Here is a 22,798-nt window from a genome sequence, read left to right as displayed (position 1 = left end):
ACGGCGTTCACAACCCTGCCTTCCTCCTTCCTATTTTAGTAGTTTGTTATTTCAGACTTATTTTGTATTATTCACACTGTGTCTTGGTTGTATTTAGAGGCTCATGACTAGTGACACCGAGTTGTTGGGCTGTGTTGGTATATTTTTGTACTGATTCTGCATATTTCTGTTGATTTATATATTTCATATGAGAATTTGAGACTTAAACGGTTTTAGACAATGCTTTTATAAAAAGAGTTCCCTGTGGTTAAATGTTGGGTTGGCTTGCCTAGTACTGTGATAAGCGCCATCACAACCGAGTTATTTGAGGTCGTGACATTTATAGAGTTAGTAGATAAAGAAATAACTAGAGTTCTAATGTTATTCTTCCTTGGTGGAAGAGTTCTAGTTGATCTCAACTTCTAACTCCTTCCCTATCTTGGATAGTGTTCTCTTTGATTAAGGAGTTCTTTTCCTTATCAATTCTGCAACCTTTTCGATCAGGAAATATCAAATATGTCAAGTTAAGCTTGTTTCCTTCACGTGTATCCCACATGCTCGAATCTGCCCGTTTCTATGCACACAAGGGATGAAAATGGTTCATGACTGAGCCTCCTTTGTCAATCTTCAAAACAAACCTTCTCTTGGGCCAACAGAGACAATGACCATCTAAAGTTGAAATTACACGTTACAATTAGTTAATCTAGAACAAAATACACGTATATTATGTTACGACTAGTTAGGAACATTACCTCACAATCAGAATCTGATTTTTGAATTTTTTTTTCTCGAAAGTAATTATCACTTAAATTCGGGTCAGATTATCGAAATTGAATTTCACGCATAACATATGATAATGACTTCTCGAAGGCCTTAGCCACGTCCGTGCTATACTGATAATTAAAAGGAAGAACCATCATAAAAAGATTTCTCGTGTATCACTAATAGCAAAATTATGAACAATAGCTAGTAAATCTTATTAAAAAGAATCGCTAAGACAGTAATCATATTAAGAAAGTTTGATGAGTAAATGATCGATCTTGTAACGTGAGAAAAAGTAGCCATTGAAATTGTGAGAAAAAAAGTAGGTCATAAAAAATAAGATGTTATAAATGTAAAGAGAGACCTTTATAGGGGGTATGATACATTTAATAAATAATGTTTCAGCATATGTACTTGTATCCTTTTTCATCAAAGCAGTGCACATGGAAGTCCTTAATTTCTCAGCCTGCAACCAATTCCCTAGCACTCGTTGTCGACGTGGATTTCAAACTGATCATGTGATTTGTAATTCTCATATGCTGCCACGTGTTATTTTATCAATGCCGACATTGATTCAAAACTGCTGTTTCTACTGTTAGCTAAAAATACACGTTGGTTTTTTTTTCCTTTTTAAGTTTTGCCCCTCAAGTTGTTGCATGTTTGGGTCAAATTCCAGAAATTTTTCATGTGCCCTGTTCCTCTCACATATCAGAATCGAAGAAGGTCGAAGGGTGAGGGATGAATTTATTGATTAATAAAGGGAAGCAAGACTTGGAAGAATGAGAACCAAATGATATGAACTGGTGTTTTTTTTCATTGTAAATTGACTTCATGCACAATGGTGTAAAAATACTATTAGATCATGCAAAAGATAATTATATATAATCGTTCTTAAAAAATAAGATCAGCAACCACGAAAATGGAAAAAATTATCTAATAAATGAAACCACAAATTTTACCAAGGGGTCCAAACTATAAAAAATATACACACGAGGAAATTAAGGAGATTTGAAATTTATTACTACTATATATAACCCAAAAATTAATTTTGATATTAAATATAAAATTATATTTTTTTAGGGAAAAATGGATTCAAATGAATTCCCTAGCTAGCTCTGATCATGATAGCAGGTTAAGATCCATTAATAACGTAAAAAAGTTTTACAATATTGTGCTGCATTTATATAGGTTGACAACAACAATAACAACAACAACATATTTAGTATTATCACATACGATGAAATCTGGGAGGATAGTATGTACGTAAATTTTATCTCTGTCTTATCAGGATAGAAAGATTGTTTTGAAAGCACAAGCACCACGTCTATATAGGTTGAGTCCTAACAAAATTTAAGTTTGGTTTCTACAGCTATTGTAATATTATTGGTTGAATTATGCCAAATGTAAATGATAGCTGGCTTGAATATTAATAATTGTACGTCTTGATATGAGTGATGTGCAAAGCAAGAAAGTTAAAAAGGTGGGGCAAAAAAGGGTTTGCCCCTCCTACCCACCCCCTATTAAAACCCCAAAAGAAAACTCCTAATTGCCCTTTCAACCTACAGTAATATGGCGAGATATGGAAAGAAGAGACATTTCCCTAAAAGGGTAGAAATATTTCTCTGATTGAATTGTGAGCCGCTTGTTTGTTCTATGCATAAACATTCAATCCTTTAGTACATGCCATTAATTTATTTTTTTCTTTTCTTGTACTTGGAGTAACATTTTTATTCTTGATATTTCCAATTAAGTCCTTCTTTTCCCTATAAAAATATCCATCTCTCCAATGTTTCTGGACTGCAAAATAAACCTAACTTAGCCACCAACCCATGAAGAAGACCCTCTTAATCTTCTCAAACTCTTCTTAGTTTTCTTCATTTTCTTTTATTTCTAGTATTTGCTACCTTGGTGCTTACTCTGGTATGTGAACAGCCTCTTGTCTTTGTTTTCTAAACTTTATTTACTTCGTCTGTTACAAACTTTGATCATGAAATTAGTTCTTTATTAAGAAAGCTTTATTTAGACTCTTGCGGTGACAATTTAGATGATGAAATTCTTTATTAGGAAATCCTTAGAACCTTTGTGTGGTCCTAAAATCCGATGTATACTTTTTTTGGTAATCATGCGATTTTCTTTTATCTTATGATCACTTTCTGCATTGCCATGCAAGTAGCTAATTATCTCTTTTTCTTTAGCTTTATTTTCTAATCTGTTCTTATATATACTAATAATTGTTTGGATTCTTCCGTTTATTACACAGGTTAAATGTACCATTAAGCTCAGGACATGCTCCTTGTAAGAAAAGTTATGGTGAAGTCTAGGAACCTCTCACTGCAGCCACACCAAGTAAGTCAGTAAGAAAAATGATTGCACCAAACTTCAGCATGAGAAGCACCTCCTTCTGCTCAATTCCTTTAATTTCTGACTTCTTTTAAGAACGAAGACTTACTCTAAAAGGAGGAAAAGTTTTTTTTTTTTTTTTGAAGAATACCTGTGTTTTATGACAGACTAGTGCATTTTGCAAAACAATAGTATTTCTTAATCCGCCAGCATTCGTTATATTAGTGTTACGTTGATATGGTCTAGCTGCTCATGAGGTCAAGTTTTGGCTTCTTGGCCATATTTCAGTGCAAGACTGGAGGAGAGCTTTTACCTTGTTAAGATCGATATGATCATAGGACTTTAATTGTGTCATAGCTTTCATTAATAATAGGAGTAGTTCGTTCAATGAAAAACTTGTATGCTATGACCAAGCAGGGTACATCTATAATTAACTTGCAGAATAAGAGTAACTTTTTTCAATTCAAATAAAAATTATGTTTTGGAATATTATTGATCAAACTAAACAATGACTGATCAGTGATAAATAGCATCAATTAAATTGAAAATGAAAGTACAATGACTAATTAGTAGTGTTTTTTCACCTCTTAGCTTACGAGAATATATGTGTCTAATAGCCTGTTTGGCCAAGCTTTTTTTTTGTCAAAAGTGTTTTTTTTTTTTTGCCAAAAGCATTTTTGGCCAAAAATTGAGGTATGTGGCCAAGCTTTTGGAAAGAAAAAAGTGTTTTTGAGGAGAAGCAGAAGAAAGTAGCTTCTCTCCAAAAGTATTTTTTTGAGAAGTACTTATGAGAAAAATACACTTAGAAACAATTTTTCAAAACTTGGCCAAACACTAATTGCTGCTCATAAGTGTTTTTCAAACTAATTAATCAAATACAAACTGTTTCTCACCGAAATTACTTTTGAGAAAATTGCACTTTTGAAAAAAATTTGGTCAAACGGTCTATAAATCTCAACCACACTTCAAGGCGGCTTTACATATGAACAAGGCAAATTTTGAAGCAGTATCAATCAAGTACAATTATTTACTACTGTACTAGCCTGCTACTGCTGGCTTGTGTGGTTCTCACTTCCAATTGATTTACACAGCTAGCATTATTTGTAACATCAGACGATTATAATGATTAATAGTGAATATATCATGATGGGTCTGATCACCGTACCCTAGGTTAAAGGTCAGTCCGGTGCACTAAGCATCCGTTATGCACGGAGTCCGGGGAAGGGCCGGACCACAATGGTATATTGTACGTAAACTTACCCTGCATTTTTGGAAGAGACTGTTTCTATGACTTGAACCTAATTTTACCAGTTACGTCAAGGCTCGCCTTCCTGATCACCCTAGGTAAGTGAAGAATAGTCCTCACTCTATTCTTGATGACCAAATAAGATAAGTATGTTTTTATCGAACTGATAATCATGCTGCAATTTAAAGCTTAAACATTTTTCATAGTCCAAATGAAAAGATTAACCCTTACCTAACTCCCTTCCACTCTCCGGAACATCCCAGCGAAAAAAAGGAAGGAAAACTTTTAGAAAGGGAAGAGGCTAGCTATAGGTAGTTCAAGATCAATAAAGCATGTTTGTAAACATGAGGTGTATGTGGACAAAAGGCAGCCCTGTGCACTATTTTTACTGTGCACGAAATCCGAGAAAATGCCGGATCACAAGGGCCTATAGCGTCATGGAAAACCATGTAAATCAATACTCATACATATATATATATATATATATATATATATATATATATATATATGGGTCCCTGTTGTTCGCTGCTCATTGCACAAGGTTAATTTCCTGCTGCCTCATTGTCCTCCTTCCTACGTAGAGGACAGGTATCTTTTTTGTCTCCACGGTCATTGAAACCGGCCATGACCTAAAAAGATATTGAATCAGAAGTTAGCTCACAGAAGCAGGAAAAGAAAGACAAAAGGGGAAAAACCTCTTCCTCCTCTTCTTGTTCTTCTTCTCTACTCCTTTTTTCTTTTTGGTCCCTAATATTTGCCAATTAACAAAAGTGAATTCTATAAAGTCTGACATATGTATAACAATATCGCTATATAACACATATTCATTATAAAAGCCAAGTTTTTTATGGAACCAATCTTTTAACAACAAAAAAAATCCGAAACAAATGAGGTTATTATTTTGAGATTTGACTGTATTACAAATATGGTGCTCTTAATGAACAACGATAATCCTTTTCTTTTTCAGAAATTAGGTAGGGGAGAATCGCCTGATCCTCCTTTTGAGGAGACATACAAGAAACTTTTTGACGACATAAGAATTGGAAAAGCTTCAAACATAAATTACCACAACCTCTTTGTTGTAGAGGAATGCGAGTTGCCATTAATAGACCTTGAGCTATTAAATGGAAGAGAATTCGAGAGGGAAGAATGCAAGAGAAAGATAGCTAAAGCTTCACAAGAATGGGGTTTTTTCCAAGTGGTGAACCATGGGATATCACATGATATATTGGAAAAAATGAGAATGGAGCAAATCAATCTTTTCAAGAAGCCATTCAATGAGAAAATGAATGAAAAGAATCACAAATTCTCCAAAGGAAGTTACCGTTGGGGAACTCCGTCAGCTACTTGTCTTCAACAACTTTCTTGGTCCGAAGCTTTCCACGTTCCTCTCACTGATATCTCCAATTCAAGTGGTCTTAGCAGCCTCAGGTACTAAAATTAAACTCTTTAATTGTTAGCTTTGATATCTCTCTCTTTCTGTGTTTCCTCTTTGCATTATATGTGTACTGAAGGAGAGGTGGTTGTGTGCACAACCAGTGGTGAAGCCAGGAATTTCATCTTGGGTGTTCAAACATAAATGAAGTGAAAAATCGCCTATAAAGAGTGTTCAATATATGTTAAATGTTATGAACCCAATAACAATAGTCTAAGAAAAATGATTTGGTTACTAATACATTAAAGAACTCAGTACAAGATAAGATAGTGAGAACGGGGATAGAGGAAAGTGAAGATTACAGAAAGAAAGAAAGGGGATGGGGACAGAGCCACAGAGAGATGCGAGAGAGACAGAGAGCAGAGAGGGAGTTTCTAACAATCTTCAGCATACCCTTACTATTGCTACTCTACCCTATTTTAACTACTTTGGTTAATTGTTTACAATACTTGGGCCCATCAACCCGGATCTCACACCATGGCCCATTGATTATTTTTATTCATAATATTATATACCACTAAAATATAATATTTTATCTATATATACAGTGTAATTTCATCTTGGGTGTTCAAACTTAAATGAAGTGAAAAAATCACCGATAAAGAGTGTTCAATATATGTTATATACCACTAAAATATAATATTTTATCTATATATACAGTGTAATTTTTCGGCGAAAGATGAACAGTTTAGGGCTATGTAGCTTCGCCCAGAGGACCACATGTTATACCAAACTAAGACAAGTATTTCCCGTACAATTATGCTACATTGTGGTATTTTTGTTTGGAGTTTACGATGGGGTAAAAACTATTTACACAATAGGTCGATATAATTAAGGGAAGCATAGAAGGTCGAGTATGAGGTAATTATAGGTTAATTGTTTTTTTGTTGCATTGTCAATGTACTATATACTAGATAAATCCAGTAATTAATAAGGAAAGGTAAGTACATAAAGTGAGGAAATACGTGAAAACAGTAATAATAACAACTTACTCAATATGATTTTATTAGTGGGGTCTGAAGATAGTGGAGTATATGTAGACCTTACCTCTACCTTGTGTGAGATAGATAGGTTGTTTTCGATAGACACTTGGCTCAAGAAGAACGTTTTCAAAACAGGTTAGAAAAAATATAAGAGACATTACATACGATACCTTATTATACAATGGGAGTAGCTGGCTTCCAATAATGTGTTCTTAAAGTAGGTTTAGACTTGACAGCAATTTGGATCCCAAACTAGCCTTCATCTCTTTTATAAGTAGTTTCCTACTTTTAGAAATTCTGGGAGTTGCCGACTCAGATAAATGTGAATCATCACTTTTGTGGTAGATGGTTATGGCATTTTGAGAAATATGTCTAACTTCTTGCCCTCATAATGTTGGACCAGGTGATGACGTTAACCATTAATTGATGATAATATTCAATTAGTATATGATTATTATAACTTCCTTATCTATTTTATAATTCATGTAGCCCGTTAGGCCCGTTTTAAGGAGAGAAAGACCAGTGGCCCATTCAAATTTAATGTTGTTCAAAGTCCATACGACCAGAGAATAATATATCATTCGAATATACAAATGAGCTTAGATATTAAAACACAGGCGACAATACAACAATTTTCTATGGTCAAACACGAATTTGTAGCTTAAAAATTACCTTATACGTTTTTCATGGAATAATTCAATTTTTCATTTCTAGGTCCTCGGAGGTTAAAAAATTTTGGACTAGGTTTTTCTTGTACTCCTAATTCTGTTTAAAAAGAATGAATCTATTACTTTTTGGAGAGTGAAACAAGATTTTCTTTGATTATGTTTTTGCAAATAATTTTAAATATATTGAATTGTTAACTATTATGTCTTATAATACATTTTATGTAGTTTAATTTTTAAATATGTAAATTTTATTTCAAAAATACTTAAAGAATCTATGTCCACAGAAAATCAACACTCATACTCTTAAAAGATTCAACCAAACTGAAATGGAGGGAATATGTTTTAGGTCATTTTCGGAGTTAAGCTTTAGCTATTTTTACAAACATTAACCACCTTTGTGACCAAGGTTAGGGGAAACCTACCCGTATAATAATAACATGAACGATTGAAATACTTCTATAAAACATGAATCTTCAATATTCTCTATGCCTGCTCATCTAATGCTTGATAGAGAGATATATGCATTCACCTCATTCCAGGTAAGAAAAAAGCTAATTCATCAAATCAAAGAGTAAAAAGACAATAAGTCCTCTGTTTGACTCAAAAGATCGTAAATATGGTTAGACATACCCCCAACGTCCATATATTTCTGGTCGCAAAACCTAAGACAGCTTTCTTACATTTAGATGTGGGTATGAAGCTGCGCATGATGGGTTTTTAGACCCCCACAATTTAAAGAACTTTTTACACTATCACCCAAAAGAAGACTACATATATAACCATTATGAGTTGAAGTTATATTGTGTTAACTAAGATATATTTATATTATCATATTACTTATCAGGTAATTACATATAATCTCTATGTTAGGTATTAATCAATAACTTGACAAAAATGATACGTAATTAACATACTATAATAGGTTAAACTACAAAATAACGTAAAAAAAATATTACACTATAAGAAAACCTTAAATTACATAGGAATTTTACCTAGGAATTTTTTCCGCAGATAATTCCTGCAAATTTTCATACGAAAATCTAGTGATTCCTAGTTTCTAGAATATTTACCTGCCAATTTGATTTTCCCAAGTAAATTCGCAAATAAATTTGGCGTCATTTAGCGCCAAAATATTACTTGGAGATTTATTTGGGAAAATAATCCCCAAGTATCATCTTCGTGGGTAATTTCGTAGGTAAATAATGAAAAATGTAAAAAATCATTTCCTTTGAAATTTCGTAGGAGGTTCCCCAGGTAATGTTACTTGCGGATTTTGTATTATTTCTTGGGGATTTACATGGGAATTATATTACTTAGGAAACTACCTGGGGATTTGTTATTGTGATTTTAGCTGGGGATTATTTCTTGGGGATTTACCTTGGGATGTTATTACCTAGGTAATTACCTGGGAATTTTGTTGTGATATATTAGATGGGGATTATTTCTAGGGGATTTACCTAAAGAAGTTATTACCTAGGGATTAACTTGGATATTTTATTGCTGCAATTTTAGCTGGGAATTATTCTTGAGGATTTACATGAATGTTTTATTAGTTAGAAAATTACCTAGAAACTTTGTTGCTGCAATATTAGCTTGAATTATTTCTTAAAAATTTACTTGAGAATTTTATTATTTCAAGTTTAGCTAGAAGTATTTTCTTGGAATTTACCTAGAAAATCTATTAACTTGAAAATTTATCTGAAAATTTTATAGCCACATATTTAACTTTGAAATTCTTTCAATACACTTTAAAAATATTAATACAAGAAAAAATATTTTTAATTTAAAAGTTATATTTTTTTAAATGTTGCAAAAACATGATATATAAAATTCATCCTTCAGTATTGATTATATCCATTTTATATTTTATCAATTTATTTATAGGTAAATAGTTAAAATATTAATCCTATATAAAACTTAATTGTGGGAGATATACTGGATTGAATATTACACGTCATTGAGCATAATATAGTCGGTTATCATTTTGTTTGAACTAATTTAATATCAAAATAATTATCATAACTCTACTTATTTTAAGAATTAAAAATTTGATATGGTTGATGTAAAGGGATTTAATAAATCAAATATCTTTAAAAAATATTCTAAATTATGAATAAGTGAATAATTTAAGTTCATTCCGAAATAGAGAAATATTAATTTACATTTATAATATATAACTAATTTTTATTAACTTTCTAACTAATTATATCATATATGTTGGATTGAATATTACAAGTTATTGAGCATAATATAATTAGTTATTAAGTTTGAACAAATTCATAAAAAATAATTATCATAACTCTAGTTATTTTAAGAATTACGATGATATGATTGATATAAAGGATGTAATAAAGCTAATATCATTAAAAAAAATATACTAAATTGCGTATAAATGAGCAATTTAAGTTTAGTTTCTAAGCAGAAAAAAATTAAGATATATATATAACTAATTTTATTAATTTTCTATCTTACATATCTTATTTTTTCCGATGTATAGTTAGAATTATGAAACTAATGTTGTATATATGTTCGGATTGAACATTACAAGTCATATAGCATAATACAGTCAATCATTACCTTTTTTGAACAAATGCAATAACAAATAATTTTCATAAATTTAGTTATTTTAAGAATTAAATTTTAATATGGTTGATATAAAAGGATATAACAAAACTAAGATACGACTATATCTAGCATCTTCGTCTAATATTATCAGAAAATATACTAAATTGTGCATAAGTGCACAATTTAAGTTTAATTTCTAAGTATAAAAAATTTATGTTACATTTATAAAAATATAACTAACTTTAATTAACTTTTTATATTATGTATGTCAATTTCTAACATGTATTTAAAATGATAAAATTTAATTGTAATATGTATAAAATGCTATTAGTTGTAGATGTCAGTATTGAAACTTAATATCAAGTGATCATATAATTCTATTTTTAAATGATAAAATTTAATTGTAATATGTATAAATAATATTAGTTGTAGGTATCACTTGTCAGTATTGAAACTTAATATCAAGTGATCATATAATTCTACTTTATAAAATGATAAAATTTAATTATAATATGTATAAAATAAAATTTGTTGTAGATATCACCTGTTAGTATTGAAACTTAATATCAAGTGATCGTATAATTCTACTTTCTACATTTGATTAACTTTGTATATTATTAAAATAAATTAATCTTGCATATATAGGATTAACGAAACAGTTCTTACTAATTTTCATGTGTAATAATTCTCAGTAATTAATATATTTTTTATATAAAAGGGAAATTAATGTGGTATTCCAGGAATATAAATAGTAACTAAGAATATTTTTAGATTAAAAGTTATATAATTAATGCATCTATTTTCAAAAGAACAAAAAAATATAAGAAGGAAACATTAAAATTGTAGCAAGTTGGGAGAGACTTAGACAGCGTAGTCCCACATCGGCCAAGAGAGGTGAGATTCTCCACTTTATAAGCTCAACACTTTCGTCCATTGCCACGAGCTTCGCTGCTAGAAGCCTCAAAATAAAATAACATTGTGGGTGGGGTTCGTATACAAAACATATAATATGTGAGGAGTTGCGTTAAATAAAAATTAATTTGAATAATAAAATACTACCAAAAGTTCTAAAAAGGTTCTAAAAATTTATTTGGAATTTTCATTGGGTTCTTGTAGATATTTCCCTATGAAAATTCGCGAAAACTCATAACTTTCATAAAAGTTTTACCAAAAGTTTCATGTGAATTTTTAGAATTTTTTACGAAAAAATCCGCAAGTAATTTACATGCAGATTTAAAATCCCAGGTAATACGGATTTAAAAAATCCTCAGGTACGTTATTTGGGGATTTATAAATTTCGCAGGTAATAATTACCCACGAAGGTTTTTCCATCGAATTTTTTTTTTCTATGTAATCCCCAGAAAAATCTCCATATAATACGCGATTTTCTTGTAGTGATCAGTGCATATAATTAAACCTCTCACTGTTTGCTTGATATTGATATTGATGTTGTGAATTGATAAATCAATGCCTTGGATTCTAATCCTGGATTCTAAGCTTTACCTTTTTTTCTCCTTTGATCAACTCAGCACCACAATGGAACAGTTTGCGACAACATTGTCTGAATTAGCACATAAATTAGCAAGAATATTGTCGGAGAAAATGGGATATAAGTCGAAATATTTCAGAGAAACATGTTTGCCAAATACTTGTTACCTTCGGATGAATAGATATCCAGCATGCCCTCTTTCCCCACAAGTCTTTGGATTAATGCCACACACTGATAGTGACTTCCTCACAATATTGCACCAAGATGAAATTGGAGGGTTGCAGTTAATAAGAGATGGGAAATGGATCTCTGTTAAGCCCAATCCTCAAGCACTTATCATCAACATTGGAGATTTGTTTCAGGTAATTAAAAATTAATTTTACTTATATGCATTGATTTCGATGCGTTTTAACTTGTTATAACATGTCATTTATTTTATTTTATACATATATAAGACCATGGCTTATTAGTCATGTTGGGAATATGTTTTAGTTATGTTAGAATGTTTACTTTAGATTTTATTCTGGAAGCCTTTTAGATAAAGATCTTCTAGTACTCTTAAATTTTATTCTATGCAACGTTGGCTTGAGATGGTTTTAAATGGAGAATCTTGTCAATTGAGGATTTATGTAGTTGACTCCCATTTGTTTGGGACTGAGGTATTCATGTAGTTATTGTATTACCGAATTAGGCTTATTATATTGAACTAATTATTGATGTAGGCCATTTGAACACGATGATGTAAAAAGAATTACTGTTAGATTTGGAGGTTAAACTCATTAGAAGTTCCTTTCAAATACTTTGACATCAGTAACCCATTTTGACTTTCTTGAGCAATGAAGATTGAAGATAAACATACTAAGAATTCCACGTCTCTTCGGCATTAAGTCAATGGGAATCTTCTGTTAAAATATTTACTCAAGTTTCCTAATGCAGGCCTGGAGCAATGGTGTGTATAAAAGTGTAGAGCACAGAGTTGTTACTAATAAAGCAAAAGAGAGATTCTCAACTGCATTTTTCTTGTGTCCATCCTATGACACTGAAATACGGAGTTGTTTTGAGCCTCCTGTTTATAGAAGATTCACGTTTAGAGAATTCAGACAACAAGTCCAAGAGGATGTCAAGAACTTTGGTTATAAAGTAGGTCTGCCTAGGTTTCTTGTATCAAGTCACTAAACTCAAAAAAGTTTGTAGTAAAAATGCATATATGGTCACATTTGACCTTTTAAATAGTTTATAGGGAAAAAAAATAGTATATGTCAATTTTTCTCTTTTTGAGTTTTAATTTTTGTATACTCCCCATATAAGTATTACCACTGCCACTCGTCTAGACATGGATGAACCTGGTTCTCCTGTGAACGAAACTATGTACAGAGGCATCATTGGTCCACTCTTGTATCTCACAACTAGTAGACCAGATATTGTATTCAGTGTGGGATTATGTGCTAGATTTCAATCCAGTCCAAAGGAATCTCATCTGAAAGCTACCAAAAGGATTCTAAGGTATCTCAAAGGAACGCATGACCTGGTTCTCTACTATCTTTCAAGAGATAATTTATCGGCTAAATTGGGTATGCTGATGCTGATTATGCTGGTTATCTAGTGGATAAAAAGAGCACATCTGTCATGGCTCACCTTCTAGGGTCATGCTTAATCTCATAGGGTATAAAGAAACAAAACTCTATGGCTCTTTCAACTGCAAAAACTGAATATGTGGCAGTTGCCTTTTGTTGTGCTCAACTATTGTGGATCAAGCAACAATTGGAGGACTTTGGTGTGTTTTCGGATTGTGTGCCACTAATGTATGATAACACAAGTGCTTTCAACATGGCAAAGACCCCGGTTCAGCATAAGCGATCAATGATGTGCAACATCATTTTTCTCTGGGTTAATGTTCAAAAGAGCCTCATCTGCATGAAGTTCTGCAAAACAGAGGACCAGGTAACAGATATCTTCACCAAACTATTAAGTAGAGAGCACTTTGAAAATAATCGACTAGCATTGGGGCTGATAAAATCAACTTAGTACTAGGTCCCTCAATGATTGACTATGAAAGAATGAACAGGTAAAAATACTAAAAAGTGTTTTCTGGCAAATTTTAACTCATCTCTATACCATTACGGTTAAACACGCATGGAAATTACAGAGTAAACAAGCAGCCAATAACCTTGCATCTGGGTAAAAAGATGAAGCTCTCATTTACAAAACTCAGTCAGGGAACCTGGTTCCCTTGACTCAGGTTAGTAGCTCCTTTTATACTCATGCACACTTTAAACGGCTACAAAAGTACCATGTCATTAAATGTTTCTCTCTCTCTCTCTCTTTCTCTCTCTCTCTCTCTCTCACCTATTTAAAACCCAAACGTCACACCCACTTGTAACCGACCCGTCTACCCAATACGTTACACCCTTTTGTAACTGATCCCTCACTCCCTCTAAATAACCCCAAGAAAATGTCTCTTTCCCAACCATCCACATCAAAGCCACAAAATTCTCTTCTCTTTCAAAAGCAAAACCTCTCTTTATCGTATCTCTACTTCCAAACTCCATTATATCTCAGAATCCAGAGCTTTCAAGCACTACCAGTGTCATCCCTACTGTGTCTTTGTCTTACGAAGCATGGGAGTGTGCGTCTACGTCTCAACCGTCACCTAGTCAAAACCTCACACCAGACCAACAACCACATACTCGCTCTTCTCTAATCCAATCGAGTTCTGGTTCTCACCACAGTCATAAGACTCAGAACCCCAAAAGATTCGTTGCTACAACCTCTCCCTCTGCCTCGTTGGAAAAAAATGGCAGATAAAGAAACAGTAGATGGAGACGATGGAGAAGAGGTCTCCAGTCAGAAGGTTGAGGAAATCTCTGAAACTCAACAAGATGTGGTTGGAAGTGGTGAAGTATCAGCAGTACCGTCTCCAAGCTTTGATTTGAATATTTCCACTCCGACAGATAATGTTCTTCCTACAACTTCTGATACTATTTTGGAGGTGAATGAGGAACCTGCTTCCTTAACTCTTAAATATTCTAAGAAACCTATGATTCCAAAGCCTGGAAGAGGGTCATCCGTGAAAGCTGTAGAGGTGAAAAGTGTCGAGGGAGAGAAGTGTGGTGAGTAATCTTGTGATAAGTTTGAAAAGAAGGAGAAAAACATAAGGAATTCGATGAAGAGGAAGGCTAGTGATAATGAGGAACCCGGTTCCTCCAAGAAGGCCAAAGTGACCGTGTCAAAGGATGGAGGCAGAGAAAACCTTAGGAAACAGAGGGTGCTATGGGGCAGAACTTTTGAAACTGACATTCTCGAGATGTCAGGGATGAGACAACTGTTTGACATTTGTGAGTTTTAGAAGTGGACTCATTTGTTCACCAATGAGATACCCAAGGTGTATGAGGAAGAAGCTTGTAGCTTCTAGGCAAATATGTTACAATGGAGGATGAAAACATTTGCTTGAAGGTTAATGGCGTAGGTTTCGTGATGGACGAGGCTGTTCTAGGGAGTATGTTGGGAGTGCCTACTGAAGGACTCTCATACATTAAAGAGACATGTTCTCCTATCTTCAAAAGAGCCATTCTGAAGGATGATGTTGTGCAATATGGGGAACAGGTGCACAAGAAGGCCCTCCTTCCAGTGTATCAACTTCTGTTTGAAATAGTAAATAAGGTCTTGCTTCCAAACGCAGAAAGGCATTCTATTACTTCAAAAGCAGACATGCTCCTCATGAAGCCCTTGATGCCTACACCACCATCAATCTACTTGGTCTTATGATTGAACATATGAAGAAAGTGGTAGGCTTCAAGGACAGAAATCATGGCTTGCCTTATTGGTTCTTGCTCACTAAGGTGTTTAACTTCTTCAAGTCCCTTTGGGAAAAGCAACAGTGGAAAATCGCAAGCAAACTTTCACAAAGACAACCTTGGAGGAATGTGAGTGCACTGACAAGAAAGGGGGTGTTGGTAGCAATTCGACTATTTCTCAATTGATTGATGCTCAGAATGCTGCAAATGAAGAGATAAAGAGATTGAAGGCATGCCATTCTTGAAGGGCAGCTTAGTCAGGCCAATGGGGCACCTGGTTCTGGCAGTGCACAAGGCACAGAGGTTGCTCGCCTGACCACAGAAAATGCAGATCTCAGGAAACAGGTCGAGGACCTGAAAGAGCGACTGATTAACAAGCAAGTATCTGCAAATGCTCGAATGGACATTTTTCTCAGAACCCTTGCCTCCTCATCCTTCACTCTCCCTTCTAGTGCTCCTTAAACAGTTCATTTCCCAGTGTTCAGTTGAATGATGTCTGTCCTACCTTAGTCTTTTTTGGGTATTTCTATGACTCGTATTTTAAGTTATTTTTTGTGTGGATGTTTTTGTAACAATGATGCTACTATCTCTGATTTTTTCTCTTTAAATTAATGAGCATCTCATATTTTGTTATGCATGTTGTACTCTTGTACTCCATTTTTAACCATGTTGTGTACACACATGTGGCCTGAGTTGTGTCACTTTGTGCACTCTTTGAGTAGTTGTGCAATAAACATAGAAACAGCATCAGCACCACTTGTTATACCAAACTAAGACTAGTATTTCCCGTACAATATATTATGCTTTATTGGAGTATTACTGTTTGGAGTTTAGGATGGTGTGAAAACTATTTACACGATTAGGTCGAGTGTAAGGGAAATATAGTAGTTCGAGTATGAGGTAATTATACGTAAAAAAAAATATTATTTTTACATTGTCAATGTATATACTAACTCAAATCCTATTGGTTTAGAATAATAACCATACATTACTAGATAAATCCATTAACTAATACAGAAATGTAAAAGAAAAAAAAAACGGAAATATAGTACATGAAGTGAGGATATACGTGATAACATTACAGACAGTATCTTGTTATATAATGGGAGTAGTTGGCTTCCAATAATGTGTTCTTAAAGTAGGTTCAGACTTGGGTCAAACAAAGTAGTTTCCTACTTTTAGAAATTCTGGGAGTTGCCGACTTATCAGAGAAATGTGACTCATCGTAGGAAGTTTATTACTCCCTCCGTTCACCTCTACCGGGCATATATACTAAAAATAAATTTTTATTTTTATTTGTTACTTTACGCATATTAAAAGAAGATAATTTTTTTTCCTGTTATACCCACAGTATTTATTACTCATTTCAAATCATTTTATCAAATTCAATAAAATATGCATCAATTAATATGAGTATCATGGTAAATTATGCACTTCATTTATTATTTCTTAAGGGCGTGAAAAGTCAAAATGTGCCAAATAAAAGTGAACGGAGAAAGTATTTCTTAAGGGACGTAAAAAATCAAAACGTACCAAGTAAAAATGAATGGAAAGAATAGTAATTGAAAAACTTTTTTGGTAAATGGTTATGGAATTTTGGGAAATATGTCTAAGTTCTCACCTTCTTGTCCTCATAATGTTCGACCAGGTGATGACGTTAACCATTAATTGACGATAATATTCAATTAGTGTATGATTACTATAACTTCCTTATCAGGGTCAATTGAGTTTTTGGCTTTTTACAAGCTTGTTTTTACTTTTATAATTTAACCTTTTTTTTTTTTTTTTTACACATAGGAGATTTATTTTAAACATAAACACTACAACATTTAAGGGCTCTAGCCACCCCCGAAAAGTGTGGCCTAAGATGTCAAGAAGTGTAGCATTAGATCAAAGACAACACTTTACGACTTTAGGCTATTTTAGGGGGTGGCCAAAAGTACCGTAACCTTTGACTTATGGCCATGCTTTTTACATGTTGCTGTAGGATCCACGCTTCAAAAGTGTGGCCGATGCACTTAAAAAGCTACACTTTATATTTCCTCTATAACCACACTTTTACGATGTAGAGCTACAATTTTGAAGTGTGGTCTTTGTTGCTTTATAGACCACACTTTTAGAGTGTGGCTTCTAAAGCAACAGTGATCAAGCATGGCATCAAATTTCCAGTCTCTATGGTCACATTTTCTAAGCGTGGCAATTGTCTATAGTATGAAATAATTTTTAAAATATTTATAATTTGCCACAATTGTGTGGTTAAGAAATTATTTTTCACATTTATTTCAAGTATATACATTATGATCTCAAGCATCAATTAAATAATAAGTAACATGATAAAAATAATTCAAATGCATATACTTGAAATAAACTTCAACAAAAAATATAATTTGCATAGTACTATACCCATACTAATAAAGCACTACTACTTCAAGAAGTTCACTAGCAATGAACTATTCAAAATCGAATGTATTTATAACAATAAACGTCACAATCGTTCAAAAAATCTTCATCATTCGCGTCAATAGGTCAAATTCATTTGTGGCCACCATTTCCAATTGCATCATCCACATTTTCCTACACAATCAAAATGAAATTAAAAATTAGAAAAAACCTATATATAGTATGCATTGGTTATAACAACATGTCTTATTAATAATTAATGAGGTTTATTTCACTACTAACACATAACTAAGTCAAACACAGAAAAAGAGGTGCAAGCTAAGGAGAAGCAAAAACGTGAATTAATAACCTGCTTACATCCCAATATCTCAGAAAGTTTTGCCTAGATTGATAACCCCAATAGACAGTTAAGAATATTATTTTTCCGCACAAAAAAAAAGTTGTTCATTTTCTTCCCTTCTTAGGACTAGTGGGTATAAGGGGAAAAAACTACTGTATGCTAGCATTTTGGCTCCAAAACGTTGGGATAAAGTTTATGTTTTGGTGGATTTAAACTTATTAACAACAAAAGGGGATTTGATATTAACTTCTCTGTCATACCAGTGATAAAGTTATTGATCTTTAAGAGGTAAGAGTTTTATTTTTTAGAGTAAAACCTAACGATTTGGACCATTAAACTTCCTGAGGCTTAACCATAAATACCCTTTAACAGAGGATCATTCAAGGGAACCTCTTGAACTCATTCTTGACCAAATGGATAGAACAAAAAGAACAATGATTTTTTGAAGAGTGTTAGCAGCTATGAACATGTAGTTCATTGCATAAGGATTGTTGGAAGCAATGAAGTAAAAAGATAGCAATGGAATAGCAAAAAGAGCAACAAATTTGTTGATCCCTGAATATTGATCTAGGGTGAAGATTTTTCACCATTTTACTGAACTATAAGCTAAGATCATTGCTATATACAATAGAACTACAGCAGTGAGAACATTGCAAAGGTCTAAAAGTGATATCATTTTTTTCTTAACTGATGAAACTCAGCAAAAAGACTCAAAATTTATGGGAAATCAGAGAGGTGATATGATATATTTATGAGAATTAAAAGGCAGACATAAAAGTAAAAACAAAAGAATAGAGAGTATGATATAATTTATGCTCAAAACATAAGTAAAAGAATTAATCCCCTAAGTTAGAAAAGTGAGGGTGCTCACTGTTCACTACCCATATTAGAGGTGATAAATGTAGAAAACCAAAAGCTAAGTATCAAAAATTCTTTTCATGAAGAAATAAAAGACATTGTTAAGAGCCTTTGTAAATCCCAATTAAAATAACACAATTGCATGATATGTATGTTAAAGTTAAAATTGTGTATTTATAAGATTTGTAAGTCATATTCATGAACCGCTTTTAGCCGTAGTGAGTTGATACTTCTGTAATGACGTTCTGACAAGTCAATACAGGAAAAAAGTAAAATACATTTATAGTATAGGTTCAAAGACAAAAAATTTATCTCCTTGTATAATCGCAACAATCACTTAATTTAATAAAAATAGCAATTAAACTCTCTAGAAAATAGACAGATAACAAGGGCCATCCACTGAAACACTAACATGTTTTAGTGGAAAATGTCTAATGAAGAGAAATTATATTGATGGTAGATATCAAACAGAAGCTCGCTAACCAAAATTGAATTCTTTCCATAACCAAATGTCACACCTCCTTTTTCCTCCCCCGCAAGGGCGAAGGAGTTTTTCCAATTAAAGGACAATCAAAACGAGATTTGTTCGTTTATTTCAGAGTCGCCACTTGGGAGATTTAGGGTGTCCCAAGTCACCACTTTAATCCCGAATCGAGGAAAAGAATGACTCCATATTACAGTCCGCGAACCAGAAATCCGGATAAGGAATTCTGTTAACCCGGGAGAAGGTGTTAGGCATTCCCGAGTTCCGTGGTTCTAGCACGGTCGCTCAACTGTCATATTCGGCTTGTTTATCTGATTTTATACAATTATGAGCTCATGTGCAAATTTTAGCTCTTTACCGCTTTTATTATATTTTTAAAGGAATGTGAACATCGCTAAAGAACATGTCTTTGGATTGTGTCACATGAAATGCACCCGCAATCCGGAACATATTTTTATTCAATGTTTTGGGATTTGGATTTGGGTCACATAAATGTGCACCCGAGTTTAAGAAAAATTAAATTATTAAAGGCGCGCTTAAAGCGACTAGCGTATCATTTACTTTGGGTAGGGCCGTGAAATTTTGCTAAACAGTCCATCCCGAAGTCTAAGCAATTTTAAAGCAAATATTTACTGAGGGCCTCGCAATTTTGTTTTTTTATTCGGCGAGGCTCATCTCATTCTTATTTTTAAAAGGAATTTGCAACATCATGGACACGCATCTCGAACCACGTCACAATCAATGTACCCGTGATTAGAGACACATTTCGACTCCGTTGAGATTTGGATTTGGGTCACATAAATGTGCACCCGAGTTTAAGAAAGTAAGATTAATTAAGACGCGCCCTAAAGAAACTAGCGTGTTGTTATTTTGGGTAAGGCCGTGGAGTTCGCTAAGCGGCCTATCCCGAATTCTATGTACTTAACACACACATTTGTGAGGGCCCCGCAGTCTGTGCGTTTTATCTGGCGAGGCTCGTCTCATTTTTATTTAAAAGGTCGTCCTATAGTGGCTATATTTTCTATTGAGTTTGTCTCTAATAATGAAAGAAGAAGAACGGTTCAACTTTATTTACATGCTTACAAGTTAGTTATAGCCGGGTTCCTAATATGATTTGCAAAATCCGAACATGAACGCGTATATGGGCAGTCGTTTAGATATTACGGGCCCAGGCCCAATGTGCATAACGTTAAACTCGGCCTGGGCCACCCTTATTCCAATTGGGCCTATTCAACTTATTTGATATATGTTTGATATTTATAAAGGGGGGGGGGCTGAAATGCAATGTACTGCTTGCCTTAATCAAGTCATATTCCTACCAACTTAAAACAGGCCATTTGTTTAAAGAAGGAACTATTGGGTACCTAACATGCTTATTGACAAAACAATAATGAACTAATAGAACATGGCTACTACAATATTAATCCCTTTTAATTATAAGCAACACATAGAGTTTTCCAACTAAATGATATGTATAAAAGTTTAGTTACATCACAACTAACTACATAGTTCTATTAGGGAAAGTAATTTGGCATGTAGACAACCTATTTTCAATACATTTCTAAAGCTAATTCGAAATAACTTCAACCCTTCCAATTTTCTTTGTATTCATGCTTCAAATTTCATCTTACATTGACAGTGTATCAGTCGTGTACCTGGTATAGGAAAGAAAACGAAGAAGGGGAATGATCAGTGGAAAGCAGTAGTACACACACAGCAACATCAGCAACAGAAAAGCAGCAACACAAAGACAACAATCAGCAGCAACAACCCAACAGTCAGATTTTGGTTATTAACAGCAGGCCCGGTAAAGCAAAATCCAAGAATACCCAGTAGAGAAACCAACAGCAGATTTAAACCAAACAGGAATCCAGTGAACTTTCAGAAAACCCAAAATACCCAGCTAAAACAGTGTTGTACCAACAGTGAAACCAGGGAAAACTAAGCTGAAAAACCAGCAATGTCCCCAACAAATACAGGCTAAGCAGAGAAGGAAAACAGATGCAGAAAAGCAGTAACTTCTGATTGTTATGTTCAGAAATCCAGCACTCTCTTAACTCTCTATTAAACTGAAATTAGGCTGACCTATTCAAGGTTTGAAAGTCCAACCTTGTTTTTTGCCTTTTCTTTTATCTCTCAAACACTTAAAAACAACTGTCCAGCCCCCTTAAAACTATCTAGCCTCTAAACTTAACTCTCTAGCCAAAAACTCCAGCCAAACTCTCTAGCCCCTCTCACTCTAAAAATCAGCCTATTTATAAGCCAGAAATGGCAAGCCCCCCCAGGCTGCCTTGATCCCCTCAGCCTTTTTCTGCCCATACCCCTTAATCCCCCATGCCTAAGTGTCTTTTCTTGATCCCCACTATATTGTTCCCATGCTTGTTCTATTTGTTTTAATCAAGAGTCATGAGTGTATTATAATATTCACTTAACTCTCATGCTTGTTGTTTTGTTCCCCCTTGTTATTAAAATAAGTTTAATAAATGACCCCTAGGCAGTCCCCAGCTTTACAGCCTGTTAACATGTTACTAAACTCCCAAAATTACCCCTTAACCCTTTGCATATTACTGTGTTACCCTAACCCTTAATAGTCAGTATATAAACCCCTCTAAATTCTATTAATCACTGACTACTAGCTAATCAGCTTAAGCCTAACACTGATTCCTGTTAGGTTTCTACAGCTATATCCAATTCCTTAACTAAGTTCAACTCAAAAATCAGATCACAAACAGGGGTGCTTATCAAATGGTATGAGCTGGTCATATTGGGAGTCAATCCTGACCAACTCATAGCCAACAAATGCAAAAGACAACACCCAACAGGCTAAGCTCGAAGCAGTGATGAATAATGAACAAGCTTCTATGAAAATCATGATGTTACTAAATGAATGAGTAGTCTAATTCACAGACAAAACTGAACATATTCCAAAGGTTCATTATAAATTAGCATACAGATTTTGATGAACTACTGTCCTGACAAACATACATGGAGGGTGTTAATGGGCTATTGTCCTGTTTTCCTCTAATTTCAAACAAATTAATTGACAACACTTATTTAAACGACTATACAAGTTATAATATACAACAGGCAATTAATAAAACACCAAAACAAACTCAACACTATCTCAGAGTTCACAACATTGACAGAAAATCAGAAACAAAACAAACTAAACATGAAAAGCAAAGAGAATTCATAGGAGAACAAAAGAAAAGGGAAAATTTACCTCAGGGTTTTGAAAATCAAAAGTGACCCAGGCTCGAACTTGGGATCGACCATTTTTGGGGTCGAATGGACTTTAATCGAGTGTTCTCAACTGAGAACACTTCGACTAAGGTCGATTAGACCCCATATCGCCTTTCAATTCGGACAGACCTCCACTTTTGGTCTTTTGAGGGTTCTTGGTGGTCTGATTTTGGATCAGTTCAGTTCTGGTCAGATTCGAACGGAACCAACAA

The 22,798-nt window shown here is 33.7% G+C and overlaps 1 protein-coding gene across 1 annotated transcript; it reads left to right on the top strand.

The window, feature by feature from the left end:
- The first annotated feature begins 2,556 nt into the window (after positions 1-2,556).
- On the top strand, positions 2,557-12,857 carry LOC104226992 (gibberellin 2-beta-dioxygenase 8-like). Its single transcript, XM_070167775.1, has 5 exons — positions 2,557-2,661; positions 3,002-3,087; positions 5,295-5,758; positions 11,508-11,829; positions 12,404-12,857. The coding sequence occupies exons 2-5, from the start codon at positions 3,028-3,030 to the stop codon at positions 12,641-12,643; spliced, it is 1,086 nt and encodes a 361-aa protein (XP_070023876.1). The 5' UTR covers positions 2,557-2,661; positions 3,002-3,027; the 3' UTR covers positions 12,644-12,857.
- Positions 12,858-22,798: the final 9,941 nt, after the last annotated feature.

Source organism: Nicotiana sylvestris, chromosome 2 (genome assembly GCF_000393655.2).
Source record: "Nicotiana sylvestris chromosome 2, ASM39365v2, whole genome shotgun sequence".
Taxonomy (NCBI): domain Eukaryota; kingdom Viridiplantae; phylum Streptophyta; class Magnoliopsida; order Solanales; family Solanaceae; genus Nicotiana; species Nicotiana sylvestris.
The sequence above is the reverse complement of the archived record's forward strand: the minus strand, read 5'-3'. Positions and strand labels throughout refer to the sequence as shown.